This window comes from Oncorhynchus tshawytscha, unplaced genomic scaffold (assembly GCF_018296145.1).
Source record: "Oncorhynchus tshawytscha isolate Ot180627B unplaced genomic scaffold, Otsh_v2.0 Un_scaffold_6975_pilon_pilon, whole genome shotgun sequence".
Classification (NCBI taxonomy): domain Eukaryota; kingdom Metazoa; phylum Chordata; class Actinopteri; order Salmoniformes; family Salmonidae; genus Oncorhynchus; species Oncorhynchus tshawytscha.
Window position 1 is genome coordinate 132117 of NW_024609696.1, and position 22422 is coordinate 154538.

The following is a 22422-nucleotide window of genomic DNA, read 5'->3' on the forward strand; positions in this document are numbered from 1 at the left end:
GTGCAAAGCTGTCATCAAGAGCAAGTGTGGCTACTTCGAAGAATCTGAAATACTTTTTGGTTACTACATGATTATACTTTTATTTTATACTTTTTGGTTACTAACCCTAACCCATATGTGTTATTTCATAGTTTTGATGTCTTCACTATTATTCTACAATGTAGAAAATTGTATAAAAACTTTTTTTTTTTTTAAACTTGAATGAGTCGGGTTGTCCAAACTGTTGACTGGTACTGTATGTAATATCAAACTGACTCTGGAACAGTTCCCTGGTACTGTATGTAATATCAAACTGACTCTGGAACAGTTACCTGGTACTGTATATAATATCAAACTGACTCTGGAACAGTTACCTGGTACTGTATGTAATATCAAACTGACTCTGGAACAGTTACCTGGTACTGTATGTAATATCAAACTGACTCTGGAACAGTTACCTGGTACTGTATGTAATATCAAACTGACTCTGGAACAGTTACCTGGTACTGTATGTAATATCAAACTGACTCTGGAACAGTTACCTGGTACTGTATGTAATATCAAACTGACTCTGGAACAGTTACCTGGTATTGTATGTAATATCAAACTGACTCTGGAACAGTTACCTGGTACTGTATGTAATATCAAACTGACTCTGGAACAGTTCCCTGGTACTGTATGTAATATCAAACTGACTCTGGAACAGTTACCTGGTATTGTATGTAATATCAAACTGACTCTGGAACAGTTACCTGGTACAATGATCAGTGTGGTTGGACCACTGTGGTTGTAGTGTGGTTGGACCACTGATCAGTGTGGTTGGACCAATGATCAGTGTGGTTGGACCACTGTGGTTGCAGTGTGGTTAGACCAATGATCAGTGTGGTTGGACCAGTGTGGTTGTATTTTAGTCACAGTGGAGCATTTATCAGATGATTCAGTACATCACCAACCAGTTTAACAAACTCCTGTCTTCTGTTGTCGCTTTGTGCTCCATCCTTCCTTCAATCTCCACCCTGACGTCCATGACGCTGTCTCCATCAGAACCTCGTGATGTTCCTGAGCCTGCTGGTTGCCTGGGTGATCCCAGACGTACCGAAGAACATCAGTGAGCAGCTGAAGAGAGAGAAGACTCTGCTGGTGGACGTGTTCCTCCGGGAGGAGAAGGAGAAGTTCCACCTCCTCCAGAGCCTCTTCTCCTCCAAGGACCAGCCCAGCCAGGGTCACCCCGACACGGCCCACTTCCGTACTCTACCCCTAGGCCTCTCTCAGGGCCTAGGCCAGCCCCCGGGCGGAGAGGGAGGGGAATCCCGGGCGAGATGCAGGGCTGCCAGTTTCAGCCAGTTCACCAGACAGATGTCCATGTCTCCTAGCAACAACGCAGGCCGACAGATGTCCATGTCTCCTAGCAACGACGCCACCCGACACACAGCGGTCTGACACGCTACTGTAGCGGTTGGATACAAACGTTCTTTATCCCCACAGGAGAAGTTCAGACACTAGTGTGGTAGCTACATGGAGTCTGAATGCTGTGATCTCTCACCCATGTAGACTTGGTGTTCTCTTTCTGAAGCAGTGTGATGATGGAACATACTGATCAGGGACTTGTTCTTCTGGCCGGATAATCTACATATTCTTGACCATTGTATGTTAATCTGCATGATGAGAAGTGACTGTATAGTTCCCTTAAGGAAAAACACCTTCAGCCTGACGGCTCTGAGAGAGCTTCCCATGTCTGGAACACACATGGAGCTGCTGTTTACGGTACCTTCACCAATAACCTAAAGACATGGCTAACGGACAGTCAGGTGTGTCAACACCATCCCCCAGCTGTGTAGACCTGCTTTCCATGCTGTCTGCTATACAGTCTTGGCTCTTTTTCTGTCATGCTGTTTGGTTGCTTTTTGTGTTGTTGCTTTCTGTCTGTCTATGTTAAGTGTTACTGGTCATATGTTGCTCTGTCTGTCTGTCTGTCTCTGTCTGTCTATCTGTGTCTGTCTATCTGTGTCTGTCTATCTGTGTCTGTCTATCTGTGTCTGTCTCTGTCTCTGTCTCTGTCTCTGTCTCTGTCTCTGTCTCTGTCTCTGTCTCTGTCACTGGTCATATGTTGCTCTGTCTGTGTTACTGGTCATATGTTGCTCTGTCTGTCTGTGTCTCTGTCTGTCTCTGTCTCTGTCTCTGTCTCTGTCACTGGTCATATGTTGCTCTGTCTGTGTCTCTGGTCATATGTTGCTCTGTCTGTCTGTCTGTGTCTCTCTCTGTCTGTGCGTGTTACTGGTTATATGTTGGTCTGTCTGTCTGTGTCTCTGTCTGTGTTACTGGTCATATGTTGCTCTGTCTGTGTTACTGGTTATATGTTGGTCTGTCTGTGTTACAGGTTATATGTTGGTCTGTCTGTGTTACTGGTTATATGTTGGTCTGTCTGTGTTACAGGTTATATGTTGCTCTGTCTGTCTGTCTCTCTGTCTGTCTGTGTTACTGGTTATATGTTGGTATGTCTGTGTTACTGGTTATATGTCTGTCTGTCTGTGTTACTGGTTATATGTTGGTATGTCTGTGCTTATTTTCTGTCTGTATTGTTATTGGATTTGTTTTTAATAACCTTCCCAGGGACTCTGGTCGAAAATTAACTGGGTAATGTACATGTTGAGGTCCAGAGTGTATAACTGGGTAATGTACATGTTGAGGTCCAGAGTGTATAACTGGGTAATGTACATGTTGAGGTCCAGAGTGTATAACTGGGTAATGTACATGTTGAGGTCCAGAGTGTATAACTGGGTAATGTACATGTTGAGGTCCAGAGTGTATAACTGGGTAATGTACATGTTGAGGTCCAGAGTGTATAACTGGGTAATGTACATGTTGAGGTCCAGATGTATAACTGGGTAATGTACATGTTGAGGTTCAGATCTTCTTTCACATTTCACAGGTGTTAGCATCTTTCACATTTCACAAGGGGAGGGGACATTTGGTCCATATTCTTGCCTGTAACATGGAAAGAGAGGGTGGAGCTCTTCGTTCCGGTTCATTCTATCTCTTCTCTTAAAGCCCATGCAGTTGTTGAAAGTGTATTTTTAAATCATCATCATTGTACGGCTAATAAATCACTGTTTATTTCATGAAAATAACGTCAAATATATTTTGGTCATTTATTTCCCTGAGCCTCATTTTGCCATTGAAATGCTCAGTCTGATCATGTGGCCGTGTTGATATAAATGTAATATACAGAGCCCTGATTGGCAGATAGGATGGTCCAGACTTGGGTTTCCCAAACTCGGTGCTGGGGCCCCTTGGGTGGACCTTTTTGGTTTGTCCCCCAGCACTACTCCGCTGATTCAGATAATCACAGCTTGATGATGAGTTGGTTATTTGAATCAGCTGTGTAGTTCAAAAACCACCGTGTGCACCTAAGGGGGGCCCCAGGACTGAGTTTGGGAACCCATGATCTAGACTTTAGAATCTACCCACTTACCCCTTCAAAGTAGGTGGAGACATATCAGAGGAGATTGGTGGCACCTTAATTGGGGAGAACAGGCTCGTATTAACGACTGGTATGGATAACTGGTATGGATAATGGCACCTTAATTGGGGAGAACAGGCTCGTGTTAATGACTGGTACAGATAACTGGTATGGATAATGGCACCTTAATTAGGGAGAACAGGCTCGTGTTAATGACTGGTATGGATAATGGCACCTTAATTAGGGAGGACAGGCTCGTGTTCATAACTGGTATGGATAATGGTTAAGGTTCAGAACAGGCTCGTGTTCACATTTGGTATGGATAATGGCATCTTTCACATTTCACATTGGTATGGATAATGGCCACCTTGCCTGTGATGGAAAGGGTCGCTTTCAGAATAACCTCATTCTATCTCTTCTCTATAAACAGGCAGTTTTGAAAGTGTTTTTAAAAAAGGTATTATCATTATTTTAAATCAGTGTTGTATGTCTTAAAACAACACTGGGAACAATTTTGACGGCATTTATTTCTTTAACCCATCTTTGCATGGTTCTGTAAACTGCTGTGGTTCTGTAACCTTCTACTGCTGTGGTTCTGTAATAACTGCAGTGGTTCTGTAACCCTGATTGCTGTGGTTATGTCATCTTTTACTGTTGTGGTTCTGTAACCTTCAAACTGCAGTGGTTCTGAAACCCCTGCAGTGGTTCTTTAACCTTCTACTGCAGTGGTTCTGTAACCTTCTACTGCAGTGGTTCAGATAATCTACTGCAGTGGTTCTTTAACCTTGATGAGTGGTTCTTTAATCAGCTGCAGTGGTTCAAAACCTTCACTGCAGTGGTTCTGTAACCTTCTACTGCAGTGGTTCTGTAACCTTCTACTGCAGTGGTTCTGTAACCTTCTACTGCAGTGGTTCTGTAACCCTCTACTGCAGTGGTTTTGTAACCTTCTACTGCAGTGGTTCTGTAACCTTTTACTGCAGTGGTTCTGTAACCTTCTACTGCAGAGTTATGTAACATTATACTGCAGTGGATCTGTAACCTTCTCCTGCAGTGGTTATGTAACCTTCTACTGCAGTGGTTCTGTAACCTTCTACTGCACTGCCTCTTTATCCTTCTACTGCCGTGGTTATGTAACCTTCTACTGTAGTGGTTCTGGATACTGCTGGTTCTGTACTGCAGTGGTTCTGGTAACCTTAATACTGCAGTGGAACAACCTCGTGTTACTGCAGTGGTTGGATAATGGCACCTTCTACTGCAGTGGTTCTGTAACCTTCTACTGCAGAGTTATGTAACCGTCTAATGCAGTGGTTCTGTAACCTTCTACTGCAGTGGTTATGTAACCTTTTACTGCAGTGGTTCTGTAACCTTTTACTGCAGTGGTTCTGTAACCCTCTACTGCAGTGGTTCTGTAACCTTCTACTGCAGAGTTATGCAACCTTCTACTGCACTGCTTCTTCAAGCCTCTACTGCAGTGGTTCTGTAACCTTCTACTGCAGTGGAGAACACTGCAGTGGTTCTGTAACTGGTACAGCAGTGGTTCTGATAACCTGGTACTGATAGTGGTTCTGTAACCTTCTATTGCAGTGGTTCTGTAACACTGCAGTGGTTCATAACCTGGTAATGCAGTGGTTCTGTATCCTTCAATGCAGTGGTTCATGTGTTTGATGCAGAGTTATGTAACCCTCTACTGCAGACCATTACCTTACTGCAGTGGTTCCTAACCCTACTGCAGTGGTTCTGTAATGCATGCATGGGCTAAATCAAAATAGGTCTGTAACCTTTTGCAGTGGAATAACCAGACTGCAGTGGTTCTGTAATTCACTGCAGTGGATCATACTGCAGTGGTTCTGTAACCTTCTACTGCAGTGGGCTAATTTCAGGGCCACACAGAGGTCTGTAACCCCAAAACTGCAGTGGTTCTCATTATTTTCAAAGCAGTGGTTCTGTAACCTTCTACTGCAGTGGTTCTGTAACCTTCTACTGCAGTGGTTCTGTAACCTTCTACTGCAGTGGTTCTGTAACCTTCTACTGCAGTGGTTCTGTAACCTTCTACTGCAGTGGTTCTGTAACCTTCTACTGCAGTGGTTCTGTAACCTTCTACTGCAGTGGCTCTGTAACCTTCTACTGCAGTGGTTCTGTAACCTTCTACTGCAGTGGGCTAAATCAAGACCACACAGAGGTCTGTAACCTTCTACTGCTTTTAGTTTAGTTTATTAATTCGACCATTTTTAAAAACAAGAACACATAAAACTTGAAAAAGCAATACTGTATAGTAGGTGTGGCTGTCAGCTGGCCGCCCCCCAGTCCCTGTACCAGGTGAATGTGGCTGACTCGCACAGTGTGCTCCCCTTCCCTCCCAACAGTAACCTGTGGTGGGATGGGTACAGCCTCTAGTGATGTTGCTGTTCCCTTACGAGAACCCAGTTACTCTGGTGTGTTTATCCCATTGAGTGACTAGCATAGTCCCTCAAGCAAAATAGAATGAAGGATAGGCACATTTTATTTCACCTTTATTTAACTAGTTGAGAACAAGTTCTCATTTACAACTGCGACATGGCCAAGATAAAGCAAAGCAGAGCGACACAAACAACAACAGAGTTCCACATGGAATAAACAACACGTACAGTCAATAACACAATAGAAAAGTCTATGTACAGTGTGTCTTATTTATTATTTATTAATACTTATTTTCCACCATAATTTGCAAATAAATTCATTAAAAATCCTACAATGTGATTTTCTGGATTTTTTTTTCTAATTTTGTCTGTCATAGTTGAAGTGTACCTATGATGAAAATTACAGGCCTCTCTCATCTTTTTAAGTTGGAGAACTTGCACAATTGGTGGCTGGCTAAATACTTTTTTGCCCCACTGTGTGTATGGATGTATGTGTATGTATGTATATATTGTAAGTAAGATTGGGGAGATAAGGCAATAAATAGGCCATAGTGGCAAAATAATTACAATATAGCAATTAAACACTGGCGTGATAGATGTGCAGAAGATGAATATGCAAGTAGACATACTGGTATTTATAGGGCCCAGGTATTTAGAGGGGGTTGGGGGCCAGGTATTTATAGGGGTTGGGGGCCCAGGTATTTATAGGGGTTGGGGGGCCCAGGTATTTATAGGGGTTTATAGGGGGGGCCCAGGTATTTATAGGGGTTGGGGGCCCAGGTATTTATAGGGGTTGGGGGCCCAGGTATTTATAGGGGTTGGGGGGCCCAGGTATTTAGAGGGGTTGGGGGCCCAGGTATTTATAGGGGTTGGGGGCCCAGGTATTTATAGGGGTTGGGGGCCCAGGTATTTATAGGGGTTGGGGGCCCAGGTATTTATAGGGGTTGGGGGTTAGGGGGGGCCCAGGTATTTATAGGGGTTGGGGGCCCAGGTATTTATAGGGGTTGGGGGCCCAGGTATTTATAGGGGTTGGGGGCCCAGGTATTTATAGGGGTTGGGGGGCCCAGGTATTTATAGGGGTTGGGGGCCCAGGTATTTATAGGGGTTGGGGGCCCAGGTATTTATAGGGGTTGGGGGGCCCAGGTATTTATAGGGGTTGGGGGCCCAGGTATTTATAGGGGTTGGGGGCCCAGGTATTTATAGGGGTTGGGGGCCCAGGTATTTTAGGGGGGGGCCCAGGTATTTATAGGGGTTGGGGGCCCAGGTATTTATAGGGGTTGGGGGGCCCAGGTATTTATAGGGGTTGGGGGGCCCAGGTATTTATAGGGGTTGGGGGCCCAGGTATTTATAGGGGTTGGGGGGGCCCAGGTATTTATAGGGGTTGGGGGGCCCAGGTATTTATAGGGGTTGGGGGGCCCAGGTATTTATAGGGGTTGGGGGCCCAGGTATTTATAGGGGTTGGGGGCCCAGGTATTTATAGGGGTTGGGGGGGGGCCCAGGTATTTATAGGGGTTGGGGGCCCAGGTATTTATAGGGGTTGGGGGCCCCAGGTATTTATAGGGGTTGGGGGCCCATAGGGGTATTTATAGGGGTTAGGGGGGGGCCCAGGTATTTATAGGGGTTGGGGGCCCAGGTATTTATAGGGGTTGGGGGCCCAGGTATTTATAGGGGTTGGGGGGTTAGGGGGGCCCAGGTATTTATAGGGGTTGGGGGCCCAGGTATTTATAGGGGTTGGGGGCCCAGGTATTTTAGGGGTTGGGGGGTATTTATGGGGGCCCAGGTATTTATAGGGGTTGGGGGCCCAGGTATTTATAGGGGTTGGGGGGCCCAGGTATTTATAGGGGTTGGGGGCCCAGGTATTTATAGGGGTTGGGGGCCCAGGTATTTATAGGGGTTGGGGGGGGGTTGGGGGCCCAGGTATTTATAGGGGTTGGGGGGTTAGGGGGGGGCCCAGGTATTTATAGGGGTTGGGGGCCCAGGTATTTATAGGGGGGTTAGGGGGGGGGCCCAGGTATTTATAGGGGTTGGGGGGCCCAGGTATTTTAGGGGTTGGGGGCCCAGGTATTTATAGGGGTTGGGGGGCCCAGGTATTTATAGGGGTTGGGGGCCCAGGTATTTATAGGGGTTGGGGGCCCAGGTATTTATAGGGGTTGGGGGCCCAGGTATTTATAGGGGTTGGGGGCCCAGGTATTTATAGGGGTTGGGGGCCCAGGTATTTATAGGGGTTGGGGGCCCAGGTATTTATAGGGGTTGGGGGCCCAGGTATTTATAGGGGTTGGGGGCCCAGGTATTTATAGGGGTTGGGGGCCCAGGTATTTATGGGGGGGTTAGGGGGGGGGCCCAGGTATTTATAGGGGGGTTGGGGGCCCAGGTATTTATAGGGGTTGGGGGCCCAGGTATTTATAGGGGTTGGGGGCCCAGGTATTTATAGGGGTTGGGGGGCCCAGGTATTTAGGGGGTTGGGGGGTTGGGGGCCCAGGTATTTGGGGGGGGTATTTATAGGGGTTGGGGGGCCCAGGTATTTATAGGGGTTGGGGGCCCAGGTATTTATAGGGGTTGGGGGCCCAGGTATTTATAGGGGTTGGGGGCCCAGGTATTTATAGGGGTTGGGGGGCCCAGGTATTTATAGGGGTTGGGGGGCCCAGGTATTTATAGGGGTTGGGGGGCCCAGGTATTTATAGGGGTTGGGGCCCAGGTATTTATAGGGGTTGGGGGCCCAGGTATTTTATAGGGGGCCCAGGTATTTATAGGGGGGCCCAGGTATTTATAGGGGTTGGGGGCCCCAGGTATTTATAGGGGTTGGGGGCCCAGGTATTTATAGGGGTTGGGGGCCCAGGTATTTATAGGGGTTGGGGGGCCAGGTATTTTTAGGGGTTGGGGGCCAGGTGGGGGGGCCCAGGTATTTTAGGGGTTGGGGGCCCAGGTATTTATAGGGGGTTGGGGGCCCAGGTATTTATAGGGGGTATTTATAGGGGGGGGGCCCAGGTATTTATAGGGGTTGGGGGGCCCCAGGTATTTATAGGGGTTGGGGGGCCAGGTATTTATAGGGGTTGGGGGCCCCAGGTATTTATAGGGGTTGGGGGCCCAGGTATTTATAGGGGGGGTATTTATAGGGGTTGGGGGCCCAGGTATTTATAGGGGTTGGGGGCCCAGGTATTTATAGGGGTTGGGGGCCCAGGTATTTATAGGGGTTGGGGGCCCCAGGTATTTATAGGGGTTGGGGGGTTAGGGGTTGGGGGCCCCAGGTATTTATAGGGGTTGGGGGGCCCAGGTATTTATAGGGGGTTAGGGGGGGGGCCCAGGTATTTATAGGGGTTGGGGGCCCAGGTATTTTAGGGGTTGGGGGGCCCAGGTATTTATAGGGGGTATTTATAGGGGTTGGGGGGCCCAGGTATTTATAGGGGGGTTAGGGGTTGGGGGCCCAGGTATTTATAGGGGTTGGGGGCCCAGGTATTTATAGGGGTTGGGGGCCCAGGTATTTATAGGGGTTGGGGGGCCAGGTATTTATAGGGGTTGGGGGCCCAGGTATTTATAGGGGGTTGGGGGGGTATTTATAGGGGTTGGGGGCCCAGGTATTTGGGGGGGGTATTTATAGGGGTTGGGGGCCCAGGTATTTATAGGGGTTGGGGGCCCAGGTATTTATAGGGGTTGGGGGCCCCAGGTATTTATAGGGGTTTGGGGGCCCCAGGTATTTATAGGGGTTGGGGGCCCAGGTATTTATAGGGGTTGGGGGGTTAGGGGGGGCCCCAGGTATTTATAGGGTTGGGGGGGGCCCAGGTATTTGTAGGGGGTATTTATAGGGGTTGGGGGCCCAGGTATTTCTAGGGGTTGGGGGCCCAGGTATTTATAGGGGTTGGGGGCCCAGGTATTTATAGGGGTTGGGGGGGCCCAGGTATTTATAGGGGTTGGGGGCCCAGGTATTTATAGGGGTTGGGGGCCCCAGGTATTTATAGGGGGGTTAGGGGGGGCCCCAGGTATTTATAGGGGTTGGGGGCCCAGGTATTTATAGGGGTTGCAGGGGCCAGGTATTTACAGGGGTTGGGGGCCCAGTTATTTATAGGGTTGGGGGAACAGGTATTTATAGGGTTGGGGGTGGGCAGGTATTTGTAGGGGGTATTTATAGGGGTTGGGGGCCCAGGTATTTCTAGGGGTTGGGGGCCCAACTATTATAGGGGTTGGGGGGGTATTTATAGGGGTTGGGGGCCCATTTATATGTATTTATAGGGTTGGGGGGCCCAGGTATTTATAGGGGTTGGGGGGCCCAGGTATTTATAGGGGTTGGGGGGGGTATAGGGGTTGGGGGCCCAAGTATTTATAGGGTTGGGGGCCCAGGTATTTGTGGGGGGGTATTTATAGGGGTTGGGGAGCCCAGGTATTTATAGTGGGGGGGGGGGCCCAGGTATTTATAGGGGTTGGGGGCCCAGGTATTTATAGGGGGTTGGGGGCCCAGGTATTTATAGGGGTTGGGGGCCCAGGTATTTATAGAGGGGTTGGGGGCCCAGGTATTTATAGAGGGTTGGGGGCATGCGCATTACATCCGTGGCACGGCATTACTCTGAAATTCACATCTCGCCCTCTCCTGCCGCCAGAAGGAAGGGTATCCCATTTAGTGACTAGCAGATTCCCTAGCTCATAGAAGAGGGGGAGGAAGAGGGAGGGAAGAAAGGAAGAGAGAAAGTAAATGAGGTGGCGAGGGAGAGGAATGACATGAGAATAAGAGTAGCCCACCAGACTACGATGATGATGATGACTGTGAGATGAGATCATTACTGATTCATGAGGACAGAGGGAACTAGGACAGATTCACAGAGGTCTGATGTATCCTAGCCTGTAACATCACAACTCTGTCAGAACATGCTGCTAGTCAGACTGCCTAATCACTTCACTCTGTTAGCTAGGAGACATTACAACTCTGTATGGGACCTGACTGTCAAGGCACTGAGTTTGGAACAGCCATCCCTCTGGATTAAACCTATCAGAGCAACCCAGCCCTGTAAAATCATAGTGGATTAAACCTATCAGAACAACCCAGCCCTGTGACACCATAGTGGATTAAACCTATCAGAACAACCCAGCCCTGTAACATCATAGTGAATGAAACCTATCAGAACAACCCAGCCCTGTAACATCATAGTGAATGAAACCTATCAGAACAACCCAGCCCTGTAACATCATAGTGAATGAAACCTACAGTGCATTCGTAAAAGACCCTTTGACTTTTTCCATATTTTGTGACATTACACCTTTAATCTAAAATTAAGGGTGTAATGTCTTCATCAATCTAGAGACACTACCCCATAATCACAATGCAAAAACAGGTTTTAAGGAATTTTAGCACATTTTAAAAATGAAAAAAAAAGATACCTTATTTACGTCAGTATTCAGACCCTTTTCTATGAGACTTGAAATTGAGCTCAGGTGCATCCTGTTTCCGTTGATCATCCTTGAGATGTTTCTACAACTTTATTGGAGTCCACCTGTGGCAAATTCAATTGATTGGACATGAATTGTCTATATACGGAGAAAAAAACCAAGCCATCTGTAGAGTTCCGAGACAGGATTGTGTCGAGGCACAGATCTGGGGAAAGGAACCAAAAAATGTCTGCAACATTGAAGGTCTCCAAGACCACAGTGGCCTCCATCATTCTTAAATGGAAGACGTTTGGAACCACCAAGACTCTTCCTAGAGCTGCCCGCCTGGCCAAACTGAGAAATCGGGGAGAAGGGCCTTGGTCAGAGAGGTGACCAAGAACCCGATGGTCACTCTGACAGAGCTCCTCTGTGGAGAACCTTCCAGAAGGACAACCATCTCTGCAGCACTCCACCAATCAGGTCTTTATGGTAGAGTGGCCAAAAGAAAAGCCACTCCTCAGTTAAAGGCACATGACAGCTCGCTTGGAGTTTGCCAAAAGGAATCTAAAGAACTCACACCATGAGAAACAAGATTCTCTGGTCTGATGAAACCAAGATCTAACTCTGAAAATAGCTGTGCAGCAACGCTCCCCATCCAACCTGACAGAGCTTGAGAGGATCTGCAGAGAAGAATGGGAGAAACTCCCCAAATACAGGTGTGGCAAGCATCATACCCAAGAAGACTTAAGGCTGTAATCTCTGCCAAAGGTGCTTCAACAAAGTACTGAGTAAAAGGGTCTGAGTAGTTGTTTTTGCTTTTTCATTATGGAGTATTGTGTGTAGATTTAAAACAATTTATTCCATTTTAGAATAAGGTTGTAACGTAACAAAATGTGGAGAAAGTCCATTAGTCTGAATACTTTTAGAATGCCCTGTATCTATCTGACCCAGATGACAGCAGAACAGAGAAGGAGCAGAACAGGATAATGTAAGGAGAGCCTGTGTTCTGAAGTCACAAACAGCCACCAGGCTGCACTTTCACAGGGTGTCATGTGTTGGCTACACCTCTACATTTCCCTATTGTGTGCGTGTGTGTGTGTGCATGCGTGCTTAAGCCCAGCCTCTGGCACATTCCTGAACCGGCTCCACAAAACTTTGAACTGATTTGTCTCAGGTGATGTTTACTATGTCTCTCTTTCTCTCAATTCAAATTCAATTTACGGGGCATGGGGGACATATGTTAACATTGCCAAAACAAGTGAAATAGATAATAAACAGAAATGAAATAAAATCAAAATGAACAGTAAACATTACACTCACAGAAGTTCCAAAATAATAGAGACATTTCAAATGTCATATGTCTATATACAGTGTTGTAACAATGTGCAAATAGTTCAAGTACAAAAGGGAAAATAAATAAGCATAAATCTGGGTTGTATTTACAATGGTGTTTGTTCTTCACTGGTTGCCCTTTTTGTGGCAACAGGTCACAAATCTTGCTGCTGTGATGACACACTGTGGTGTTTCACCCAGTAGATATGGGAGTTTATCAAAATTGGGTTTGTTTTCTAATTATTTGTGGATCTGTGTAATCTGAGGGAAATATGTGTCTCTAATATGGTCATACATTTGGCAGGAGGTTAGGAAGTGTGCACATAGCCTGTCTCCCTTGAGAGTCAGGTCTCCCTACGACAGCCTTTCTCAATAGCAAGGCTATGCTCACTGAGTCTGTACAGTCAAAAGGATTTCCTTCATTTAGGGCCAGTCACAGTGGACAGGTATTCTGCCACTGTGTTCTCTCTGTTTAGGGTCAGTCACAGTGGACAGGTATTCTGCTACTGTGTTCTCTCTGTTTAGGGTCAGTCACAGTGGACAGGTATTCTGCTACTGTGTACTCTCTGTTTAGGGTCAGTCACAGTGGACAGGTATTCTGCTACTGTGTTCTCTCTGTTTAGGGTCAGTCACAGTGGACAGGTATTCTGCTACTGTGTACTCTCTGTTTAGGGTCAGTCACAGTGGTCAGGTATTCTGCTACTGTGTACTCTCTGTTTAGGGCCAAATAGCATTCTAGTTTGCTCTGTTTTTTGTTCTTTCCAATGTGTCAAGTAATTATCTTTTTGTTTTCTCATGATTTGTTTGGGTCTAATTGTGCTGCTGTCCTGGGGCTCTGTAGGGTGTGTTTGTGTTTGTGAACAGAGCCCCAGGACCAGCTTGCTTAGGGGACTCTTCTCCAGGTTCATCTCACTGTAGGTGATGACTTTGTCATGGAAGGTTTGGGAATCGCTTCCTTTTAGGTGGTTGTAGAATATAACGGCTCTTTTCTGGATTTTGCTAATTAGCGAGAATTAGCCTAATTCACTGCATGTATTATTTGGCGTTTTACGTTGTACACAGGATATTTTTGCAGAATTATGCGTGCAGAGTCTCAATTTGGTGTTTGTCCCATTTTGTGAATTCTTGGTTGGTGAGCGGACCCCAGACCTCACAACCATAAAGGGCAATGGGTTCTATCGCTGATTCAAGTGTTTTTTGCCAGATTTCTGTGTAGAATTTATGTTCCTTCGATGGCATAGAAGGCCCTTCTTACCTTGTCTCTCAGATCGTTCACAGCTTTGTGGAAGTTACCTGTGGCGTTGATGATTAGGCCAAGGTATGTATAGTCTTTTGTGTGCTCTAGGGCAATGGTGTCGAGATGGAATTTGTATTCGTGTTCCTGGTAACTGGACATTTTTGGAACACCATTATTTTTGTCTTACTGAGATTCACTGTCAGGGCCCAGGTCTGACGGAATCTGTGCATAAGATCTAGGTGCTGCTGTAGGCCCTACTTGGTTGGGGACAGAAGCACCAGATCATCAGCAAACAGTAGACATTTGACTTCAGATTCTAGTAGGGTGAGGCCGGGTGCTGCAGACTGTTCTAGCGCTCTCGCCAATTCGTTGATATATATATGTTGAGGAGGGTGGGGCTTAAGCTGCATCCCTGTCTCACCCCACGAACCTGTGGAAATAAATGTTTTTTTGGGCCATTTTATCTGCACAAATGTTGTTTTTGTAAATGGATTTTATAATGATGTATGTTTTTCCCCCAACACCACTTTCCATCAATTTGTATAGCAGATCCTCTTGCCAAATTGAGTCAAAAGCCTTGAAATCATGAGAAGACTTTGCCTTTGTTTTGGTTTGTTTGTCAATTAGGATGTGCAGCGTGAATATGTGTCCTGTCGTAGAGTCATTTCATAAAAAGCCAATTTGGCATTTGCTCAGTACATTGCTTGAAATGTAGGAGTCTGATTTGAATGATAATGCAGAGGATTTTCCCAAGGTTGCTGTTGACGGATATCCCACGGTAGTTATTGGGGTCAAATTTGTCTCCACTTTTGTGTATTGGGGTTAAAAGTCCTTGGTTCTAAATATTGGGAAAGTTGCCAGAGCTGAGAATGATGTTAAAGAGTTTAAGTACAGCCAATTGGAATTTGTGGTCTGTATATTTAATCAATTCAGAACGTCATTCAATGTAATTGTTGAATGCAGTGGGATCTGGTAGTCTTTAATAGTTGATTCTAGGATTTGTATTTGATCATGTATATGTTTTTGCTGTTTGTTCTTTGCTATAGAGCCAAAAATATTGGAGAAGCGGTTTATCCATACATCTCCGTTTTGAATAGATAACTCTTCTTGATGTTGTTTGTTTCGAGTTTTCCAATTTTCTCAGAAGTGGTTAGATTCTATGGATTTTTCAAATACATGAAGCTGATTTCTGAAAAAGCTGTTCATTCTTTTTCTGTTTGGTTTCAGTGGTTCACTATAAGGTAAAGGCTCAGGTTTTCTGGGTCTCTGTCTTTCTTAGGTTATTGCGTTCTTCATCAAACCATTTTTCATTGTCTCTTTCTCTCTCTTTCCTTCTGCCTCTCCAGCCCCCCCAATCAGGATTCATCTGAACAGAGTAGTGGTTGTTTAGACAGGAAAGAGACCAGTATGTCATTCTCTGGATAGAGTTAGTGTAATGGAGGACAGGAGAGAGACCAGTATGTCATTCTCTGGATAGAGTTAGTGTAATGGAGGACAGGAGAGAGACCAGTATGTCATTCTCTGGATAGAGTTAGTATAATGGAGGGTTAGACAGGAGAGAGACCAGTATGTCATTCTCTGGATAGAGTCATTCTCTTAGTAATGGAGGACAGGAGAGAGACCAGTATGTCATTCTCTGGATAGAGTTAGTGTAATGGAGGACAGGAGAGAGACCAGTATGTCATTCTCTGGATAGAGTTAGTGTAATGGAGGACAGGAGAGAGACCAGTATGTCATTCTCTGGATAGAGTTAGTGTAATGGAGGACAGGAGAGAGACCAGTATGTCATTCTCTGGATAGAGTTAGTGTAATGGAGGGGACAGGAGAGAGACCAGTATGTCATTCTCTGGATAGAGTTAGTGTAATGGAGGACAGGAGAGAGACCAGTATGTCATTCTCTGGATAGAGTTAGTGTAATGGAGGACAGGAGAGAGACCAGTATGTCATTCTCTGGATAGAGTTAGTGTAATGGAGGACAGGAGAGAGACCAGTATGTCATTCTCTGGATAGAGTTAGTGTAATGGAGGACAGGAGAGAGACCAGTATGTCATTCTCTGGATAGAGTTAGTGTAATGGAGGACAGGAGAGAGACCAGTATGTCATTCTCTGGATAGAGTTAGTGTAATGGAGGACAGGAGAGAGACCAGTATGTCATTCTCTGGATAGAGTTAGATTAATGGAGGACAGGAGAGAGACCAGTATGTCATTCTCTGGATAGAGTTAGTGTAATGGAGGACAGGAGAGAGACCAGTATGTCATTCTCTGGATAGAGTTAGTGTAATGGAGGGTTAGACAGGAGAGAGACCAGTATGTCATTCTCTGGATAGAGTTAGTGTAATGGAGGACAGGAGAGAGACCAGTATGTCATTCTCTGGATAGAGTTAGTGTAATGGAGGACAGGAGAGAGACCAGTATGTCATTCTCTGGATAGAGTTAGTGTAATGGAGGACAGGAGAGAGAACAGTATGTCATTCTCTGGATAGAGTTAGTGTAATGGAGGACAGGAGAGAGACCAGTATGTCATTCTCTGGATAGAGTTAGAGTAATGGAGGACAGGAGAGAGACCAGTATGTCATTCTCTGGATAGAGTTAGTGTAATGGAGGACAGGAGAGAGACCAGTATGTCATTCTCTGGATAGAGTTAGTGTAATGGAGTTAGACAGGAGAGAGACCAGTATGTCATTCTCTGGATAGAGTTAGTGTAATGGAGGACAGGAGAGAGACCAGTATGTCATTCTCTGGATAGAGTTAGTGTAATGGGGGACAGGAGAGAGACCAGTATGTCATTCTCTGGATAGAGTTAGTGTAATGGAGACAGGAGAGAGACCAGTATGTCATTCTCTGGATAGAGTTAGTGTAATGGAGGACAGGAGAGAGACCAGTATGTCATTCTCTGGATAGAGTTAGTGTAATGGAGGACAGGAGAGAGACCAGTATGTCATTCTCTGGATAGAGTTAGTGTAATGGAGGGTTAGACAGGAGAGAGACCAGTATGTCATTCTCTGGATAGAGTTAGTGTAATGGAGGACAGGAGAGAGACCAGTATGTCATTCTCTGGATAGAGTTAGTGTAATGGAGGGTTAGACAGGAGAGAGACCAGTATGTCATTCTCTGGATAGAGTTAGTGTAATGGAGGACAGGAGAGAGACCAGTATGTCATTCTCTGGATAGAGTTAGTGTAATGGAGGACAGGAGAGAGACCAGTATGTCATTCTCTGGATAGAGTTAGTGTAATGGAGGACAGGAGAGAGACCAGTATGTCATTCTCTGGATAGAGTTAGTGTAATGGAGGACAGGAGAGAGACCAGTATGTCATTCTCTGGATAGAGTTAGTGTAATGGAGGACAGGAGAGAGACCAGTATGTCATTCTCTGGATAGAGTTAGTGTAATGGAGGACAGGAGAGAGACCAGTATGTCATTCTCTGGATAGAGTTAGTGTAATGGAGGACAGGAGAGAGACCAGTATGTCATTCTCTGGATAGAGTTAGTGTAATGGAGGACAGGAGAGAGACCAGTATGTCATTCTCTGGATAGAGTTAGTGTAATGGAGCGTTAGACAGGAGAGAGACCAGTATGTCATTCTCTGGATAGAGTTAGTGTAATGGAGGACAGGAGAGAGACCAGTATGTCATTCTCTGGATAGAGTTAGTGTAATGGTTGGTTAGACAGGAGAGAGACCAGTATGTCATTCTCTGGATATAGTTAGTGTAATGGAGGACAGGAGAGAGACCAGTATGACATTCTCCTGATAGTTATTGTAATGGAGGACAGGAGAGAGACCAGTATGTCATTCTCTGGATAGAGTTAGTGTAAAGGAGGACAGGAGAGAGACCAGTATGTCATTCTCTGGATAGAATTAGTGTAATGGAGGACAGGAGAGAGACCAGTATGCCATTCTCTGGATAGAGTTAGTGTAATGGAGGACAGGAGAGAGACCAGTATGTCATTCTCTGGATAGAGTTAGTGTAATGGAGGACAGGAGAGAGATCAGTATGTCATTTTCTGGATAGAGTTAGTGTAATGGAGGACACGAGAGAGACCAGTATGTCATTCTCTGGATAGAGTTAGTGTAATGGAGGACAGGAGAGAGACCAGTATGTCATTCTCTGGATAGAGTTAGTGTAATGGAGGACAGGAGAGAGACCAGTATGTCATTCTCTGGATAGAGTTAGTGTAATGGAGGACAGGAGAGAGACCAGTATGTCATTCTCTGGATAGAGTTAGTGTAATGGAGGACAGGAGAGAGACCAGTATGTCATTCTCTGGATAGAGTTAGTGTAATGGAGGACAGGAGAGAGACCAGTATGTCATTCTCTGGATAGAGTTAGTGTAATGGAGGACAGGAGAGAGACCAGTATGTCATTCTCTGATAGAGTTAGTGTAATGGAGGGTTAGACAGGAGAGAGACCAGTATGTCATTCTCTGATAGAGTTAGTGTAATGGAGGACAGGAGAGAGACCAGTATGTCATTCTCTGGATAGAGTTAGTGTAATGGAGGACAGGAGAGAGACCAGTATGTCATTCTCTGGATAGAGTTAGTGTAATGGAGGACAGGAGAGAGACCAGTATGTCATTCTCTGGATAGAGTTAGTGTAATGGAGGACAGGAGAGAGAACCAGTATGTCATTCTCTGGATAGAGTTAGTGTAATGGAGGACAGGAGAGAGACCAGTATGTCATTCTCTGGATAGAGTTAGTGTAATGGAGGACAGGAGAGAGACCAGTATGTCATTCTCTGGATAGAGTTAGTGTAATGGAGGACAGGAGAGAGACCAGTATGTCATTCTCTGGATAGAGTTAGTGTAATGGAGGACAGGAGAGAGAACAGTATGACATTCTCTGGATAGAGTTAGTGTAATGGAGGGTTAGACAGGAGAGAGACCAGTATGTCATTCTCTGGATAGAGTTAGTGTAATGGAGGACAGGAGAGAGACCAGTATGTCATTCTCTGGATAGAGTTAGTGTAATGGAGGACAGGAGAGAGACCAGTATGTCATTCTCTGGATAGAGTTAGTGTAATGGAGGACAGGAGAGAGACCAGTATGTCATTCTCTGGATAGAGTTAGTGTAATGGAGGACAGGAGAGAGACCAGTATGTCATTCTCTGGATAGAGTTAGTGTAATGGAGGACAGGAGAGAGACCAGTATGTCATTCTCTGGATAGAGTTAGTGTAAATGGAGACAGGAGAGAGACCAGTATGTCATTCTCTGGATAGAGTTAGTGTAATGGAGGACAGGAGAGAGACCAGTATGTCATTCTCTGGATAGAGTTAGTAATGGAGGGTAATGGAGACAGGAGAGAGACCAGTATGTCATTCTCTGGATAGAGTTAGTGTAATGGAGGACAGGAGAGAGACCAGTATGTCATTCTCTGGATAGAGTTAGTGTAATGGAGGACAGGAGAGTCAGACCAGTATGTCATTCTCTGGATAGAGTTAGTGTGTAATGGAGGACAGGAGAGAGACCAGTATGTCATTCTCTGGATAGAGTTAGTGTAATGGAGGACAGGAGAGAGACCAGTATGTCATTCTCTGGATAGAGTTAGTGTAATGGAGGACAGGAGAGAGACCAGTATGTCATTCTCTGGATAGAGTTAGTGTAATGGAGGACAGGAGAGAGACCAGTATGTCATTCTCTGGATAGAGTTAGTGTAATGGAGGACAGGAGAGAGACCAGTATGTCATTCTCTGGATAGAGTTAGTGTAATGGAGGACAGGAGAGAGACCAGTATGTCATTCTCTGGATAGAGTTAGTGTAATGGAGGACAGGAGAGAGACCAGTATGTCATTCTCTGGATAGAGTTAGTGTAATGGAGGACAGGAGAGAGACCAGTATGTCATTCTCTGGATAGAGTTAGTGTAATGGAGGACAGGAGAGAGACCAGTATGTCATTCTCTGGATAGAGTTAGTGTAATGGAGGACAGGAGAGAGACCAGTATGTCATTCTCTGGATAGAGTTAGTGTAATGGAGGACAGGAGAGAGACCAGTATGTCATTCTCTGGATAGAGTTAGTGTAATGGAGGACAGGAGAGAGACCAGTATGTCATTCTCTGGATAGAGTTAGTGTAATGGAGGACAGGAGAGAGACCAGTATGTCATTCTCTGGATAGAGTTAGTGTAATGGAGGACAGGAGAGAGACCAGTATGTCATTCTCTGGATAGAGTTAGTGTAATGGAGGACAGGAGAGAGACCAGTATGTCATTCTCTGGATAGAGTTAGTGTAATGGAGGACAGGAGAGAGACCAGTATGTCATTCTCTGGATAGAGTTAGTGTAATGGAGGACAGGAGAGAGACCAGTATGTCATTCTCTGGATAGAGTTAGTGTAATGGAGGACAGGAGAGAGACCAGTATGTCATTCTCTGGATAGAGTTAGTGTAATGTATGTCATGGAGAGTTAGTGTAATGGACAGGAGAGAGACCAGTATGTCATTCTCTGGATAGAGTTAGTGTAATGGAGGACAGGAGAGAGACCAGTATGTCATTCTCTGGATAGAGTTAGTGTAATGGAGGACAGGAGAGAGACCAGTATGTCATTCTCTGGATAGAGTTAGTGTAATGGAGGACAGGAGAGAGACCAGTATGTCATTCTCTGGATAGAGTTAGTGTAATGGAGGGGACAGGAGAGAGACCAGTATGTCATTCTCTGGATAGAGTTAGTGTAATGGAGGACAGGAGAGAGACCAGTATGTCATTCTCTGGATAGAGTTAGTGTAATGGAGGACAGGAGAGAGACCAGTATGTCATTCTCTGGATAGAGTTAGAGTAATGGAGGACAGGAGAGAGACCAGTATGTCATTCTCTGGATAGAGTTAGTGTAATGGAGGACAGGAGAGAGACCAGTATGTCATTCTCTGGATAGAGTTAGTGTAATGGAGGGTTAGACAGGAGAGAGACCAGTATGTCATTCTCTGGATAGAGTTAGTGTAATGGAGGACAGGAGAGAGACCAGTATGTCATTCTCTGGATAGAGTTAGTGTAATGGAGGACAGGAGAGAGACCAGTATGTCATTCTCTGGATAGAGTTAGTGTAATGGAGGACAGGAGAGAGACCAGTATGTCATTCTCTGGATAGAGTTAGTGTAATGGAGGACAGGAGAGAGACCAGTATGTCATTCTCTGGATAGAGTTAGTGTAATGGAGGACAGGAGAGAGACCAGTATGTCATTCTCTGGATAGAGTTAGTGTAATGGAGGACAGGAGAGAGACCAGTATGTCATTCTCTGGATAGAGTTAGTGTAATGGAGGACAGGAGAGAGACCAGTATGTCATTCTCTGGATAGAGTTAGTGTAATGGAGGACAGGAGAGAGACCAGTATGTCATTCTCTGGATAGAGTTAGTGTAATGGAGGACAGGAGAGAGACCAGTATGTCATTCTCTGGATAGAGTTAGTGTAATGGAGGACAGGAGAGAGACCAGTATGTCATTCTCTGGATAGAGTTAGTGTAATGGAGGACAGGAGAGAGACCAGTATGTCATTCTCTGGATAGAGTTAGTGTAATGGAGGACAGGAGAGAGACCAGTATGTCATTCTCTGGATAGAGTTAGTGTAATGGAGGACAGGAGAGAGACCAGTATGTCATTCTCTGGATAGAGTTAGTGTAATGGAGGACAGGAGAGAGACCAGTATGTCATTCTCTGGATAGAGTTAGTGTAATGGAGGACAGGAGAGAGACCAGTATGTCATTCTCTGGATAGAGTTAGTGTAATGGAGGACAGGAGAGAGACCAGTATGTCATTCTCTGGATAGAGTTAGTGTAATGGAGGACAGGAGAGAGACCAGTATGTCATTCTCTGGATAGAGTTAGTGTAATGGAGGACAGGAGAGAGACCAGTATGTCATTCTCTGGATAGAGTTAGTGTAATGGAGGACAGGAGAGAGACCAGTATGTCATTCTCTGGATAGAGTTAGTGTAATGGAGGACAGGAGAGAGACCAGTATGTCATTCTCTGGATAGAGTTAGTGTAATGGAGGACAGGAGAGAGACCAGTATGTCATTCTCTGGATAGAGTTAGTGTAATGGAGGACAGGAGAGAGACCAGTATGTCATTCTCTGGATAGAGTTAGTGTAATGGAGGACAGGAGAGAGACCAGTATGTCATTCTCTGGATAGAGTTAGTGTAATGGAGGACAGGAGAGAGACCAGTATGTCATTCTCTGGATAGAGTTAGTGTAATGGTTGGTTAGACAGGAGAGAGACCAGTATGTCATTCTCTGGATAGAGTTAGTGTAATGGAGGACAGGAGAGAGACCAGTATGTCATTCTCTGGATAGAGTTAGTGTAATGGAGGACAGGAGAGAGACCAGTATGTCATTCTCTGGATAGAGTTAGTGTAATGGAGGACAGGAGAGAGACCAGTATGTCATTCTCTGGATAGAGTTAGTGTAATGGAGGACAGGAGAGAGACCAGTATGTCATTCTCTGGATAGAGTTAGTGTAATGGAGGACAGGAGAGAGACCAGTATGTCATTCTCTGGATAGAGTTAGTATAATGGAGGGTTAGACAGGAGAGAGACCAGTATGTCATTCTCTGGATAGAGTTAGTGTAATGGAGGACAGGAGAGAGAACAGTATGACATTCTCTGGATAGAGTTAGTGTAATGGAGGGTTAGACAGGAGAGAGACCAGTATGTCATTCTCTGGATAGAGTTAGTGTAATGGA

General features: G+C 45.5%; 1 protein-coding gene and 1 long non-coding RNA gene across 2 annotated transcripts in view; both read left to right on the forward strand.

Annotated features, from left to right (window-relative positions):
• Nucleotides 1–1986, forward strand: part of ano2b (anoctamin 2b) — a gene marked incomplete at its 5' end in the record, with an annotated part of 119247 nt that extends 117261 nt beyond the window's left edge. The window contains one exon of the mRNA XM_042317009.1: nt 1024–1986. Within this exon, the coding sequence (XP_042172943.1) occupies nt 1024–1419 (396 nt within the window). The remainder of the gene's footprint in view (nt 1–1023) is intronic.
• A 351-nt stretch (nt 1987–2337) lies between these two features.
• On the forward strand, nt 2338–3104 carry LOC121845508. Its single transcript, XR_006082611.1, has 2 exons — nt 2338–2846; nt 2882–3104. It is a non-coding gene; the product is annotated as an uncharacterized LOC121845508 (long non-coding RNA).
• The last annotated feature ends 19318 nt before the right edge of the window (nt 3105–22422 follow it).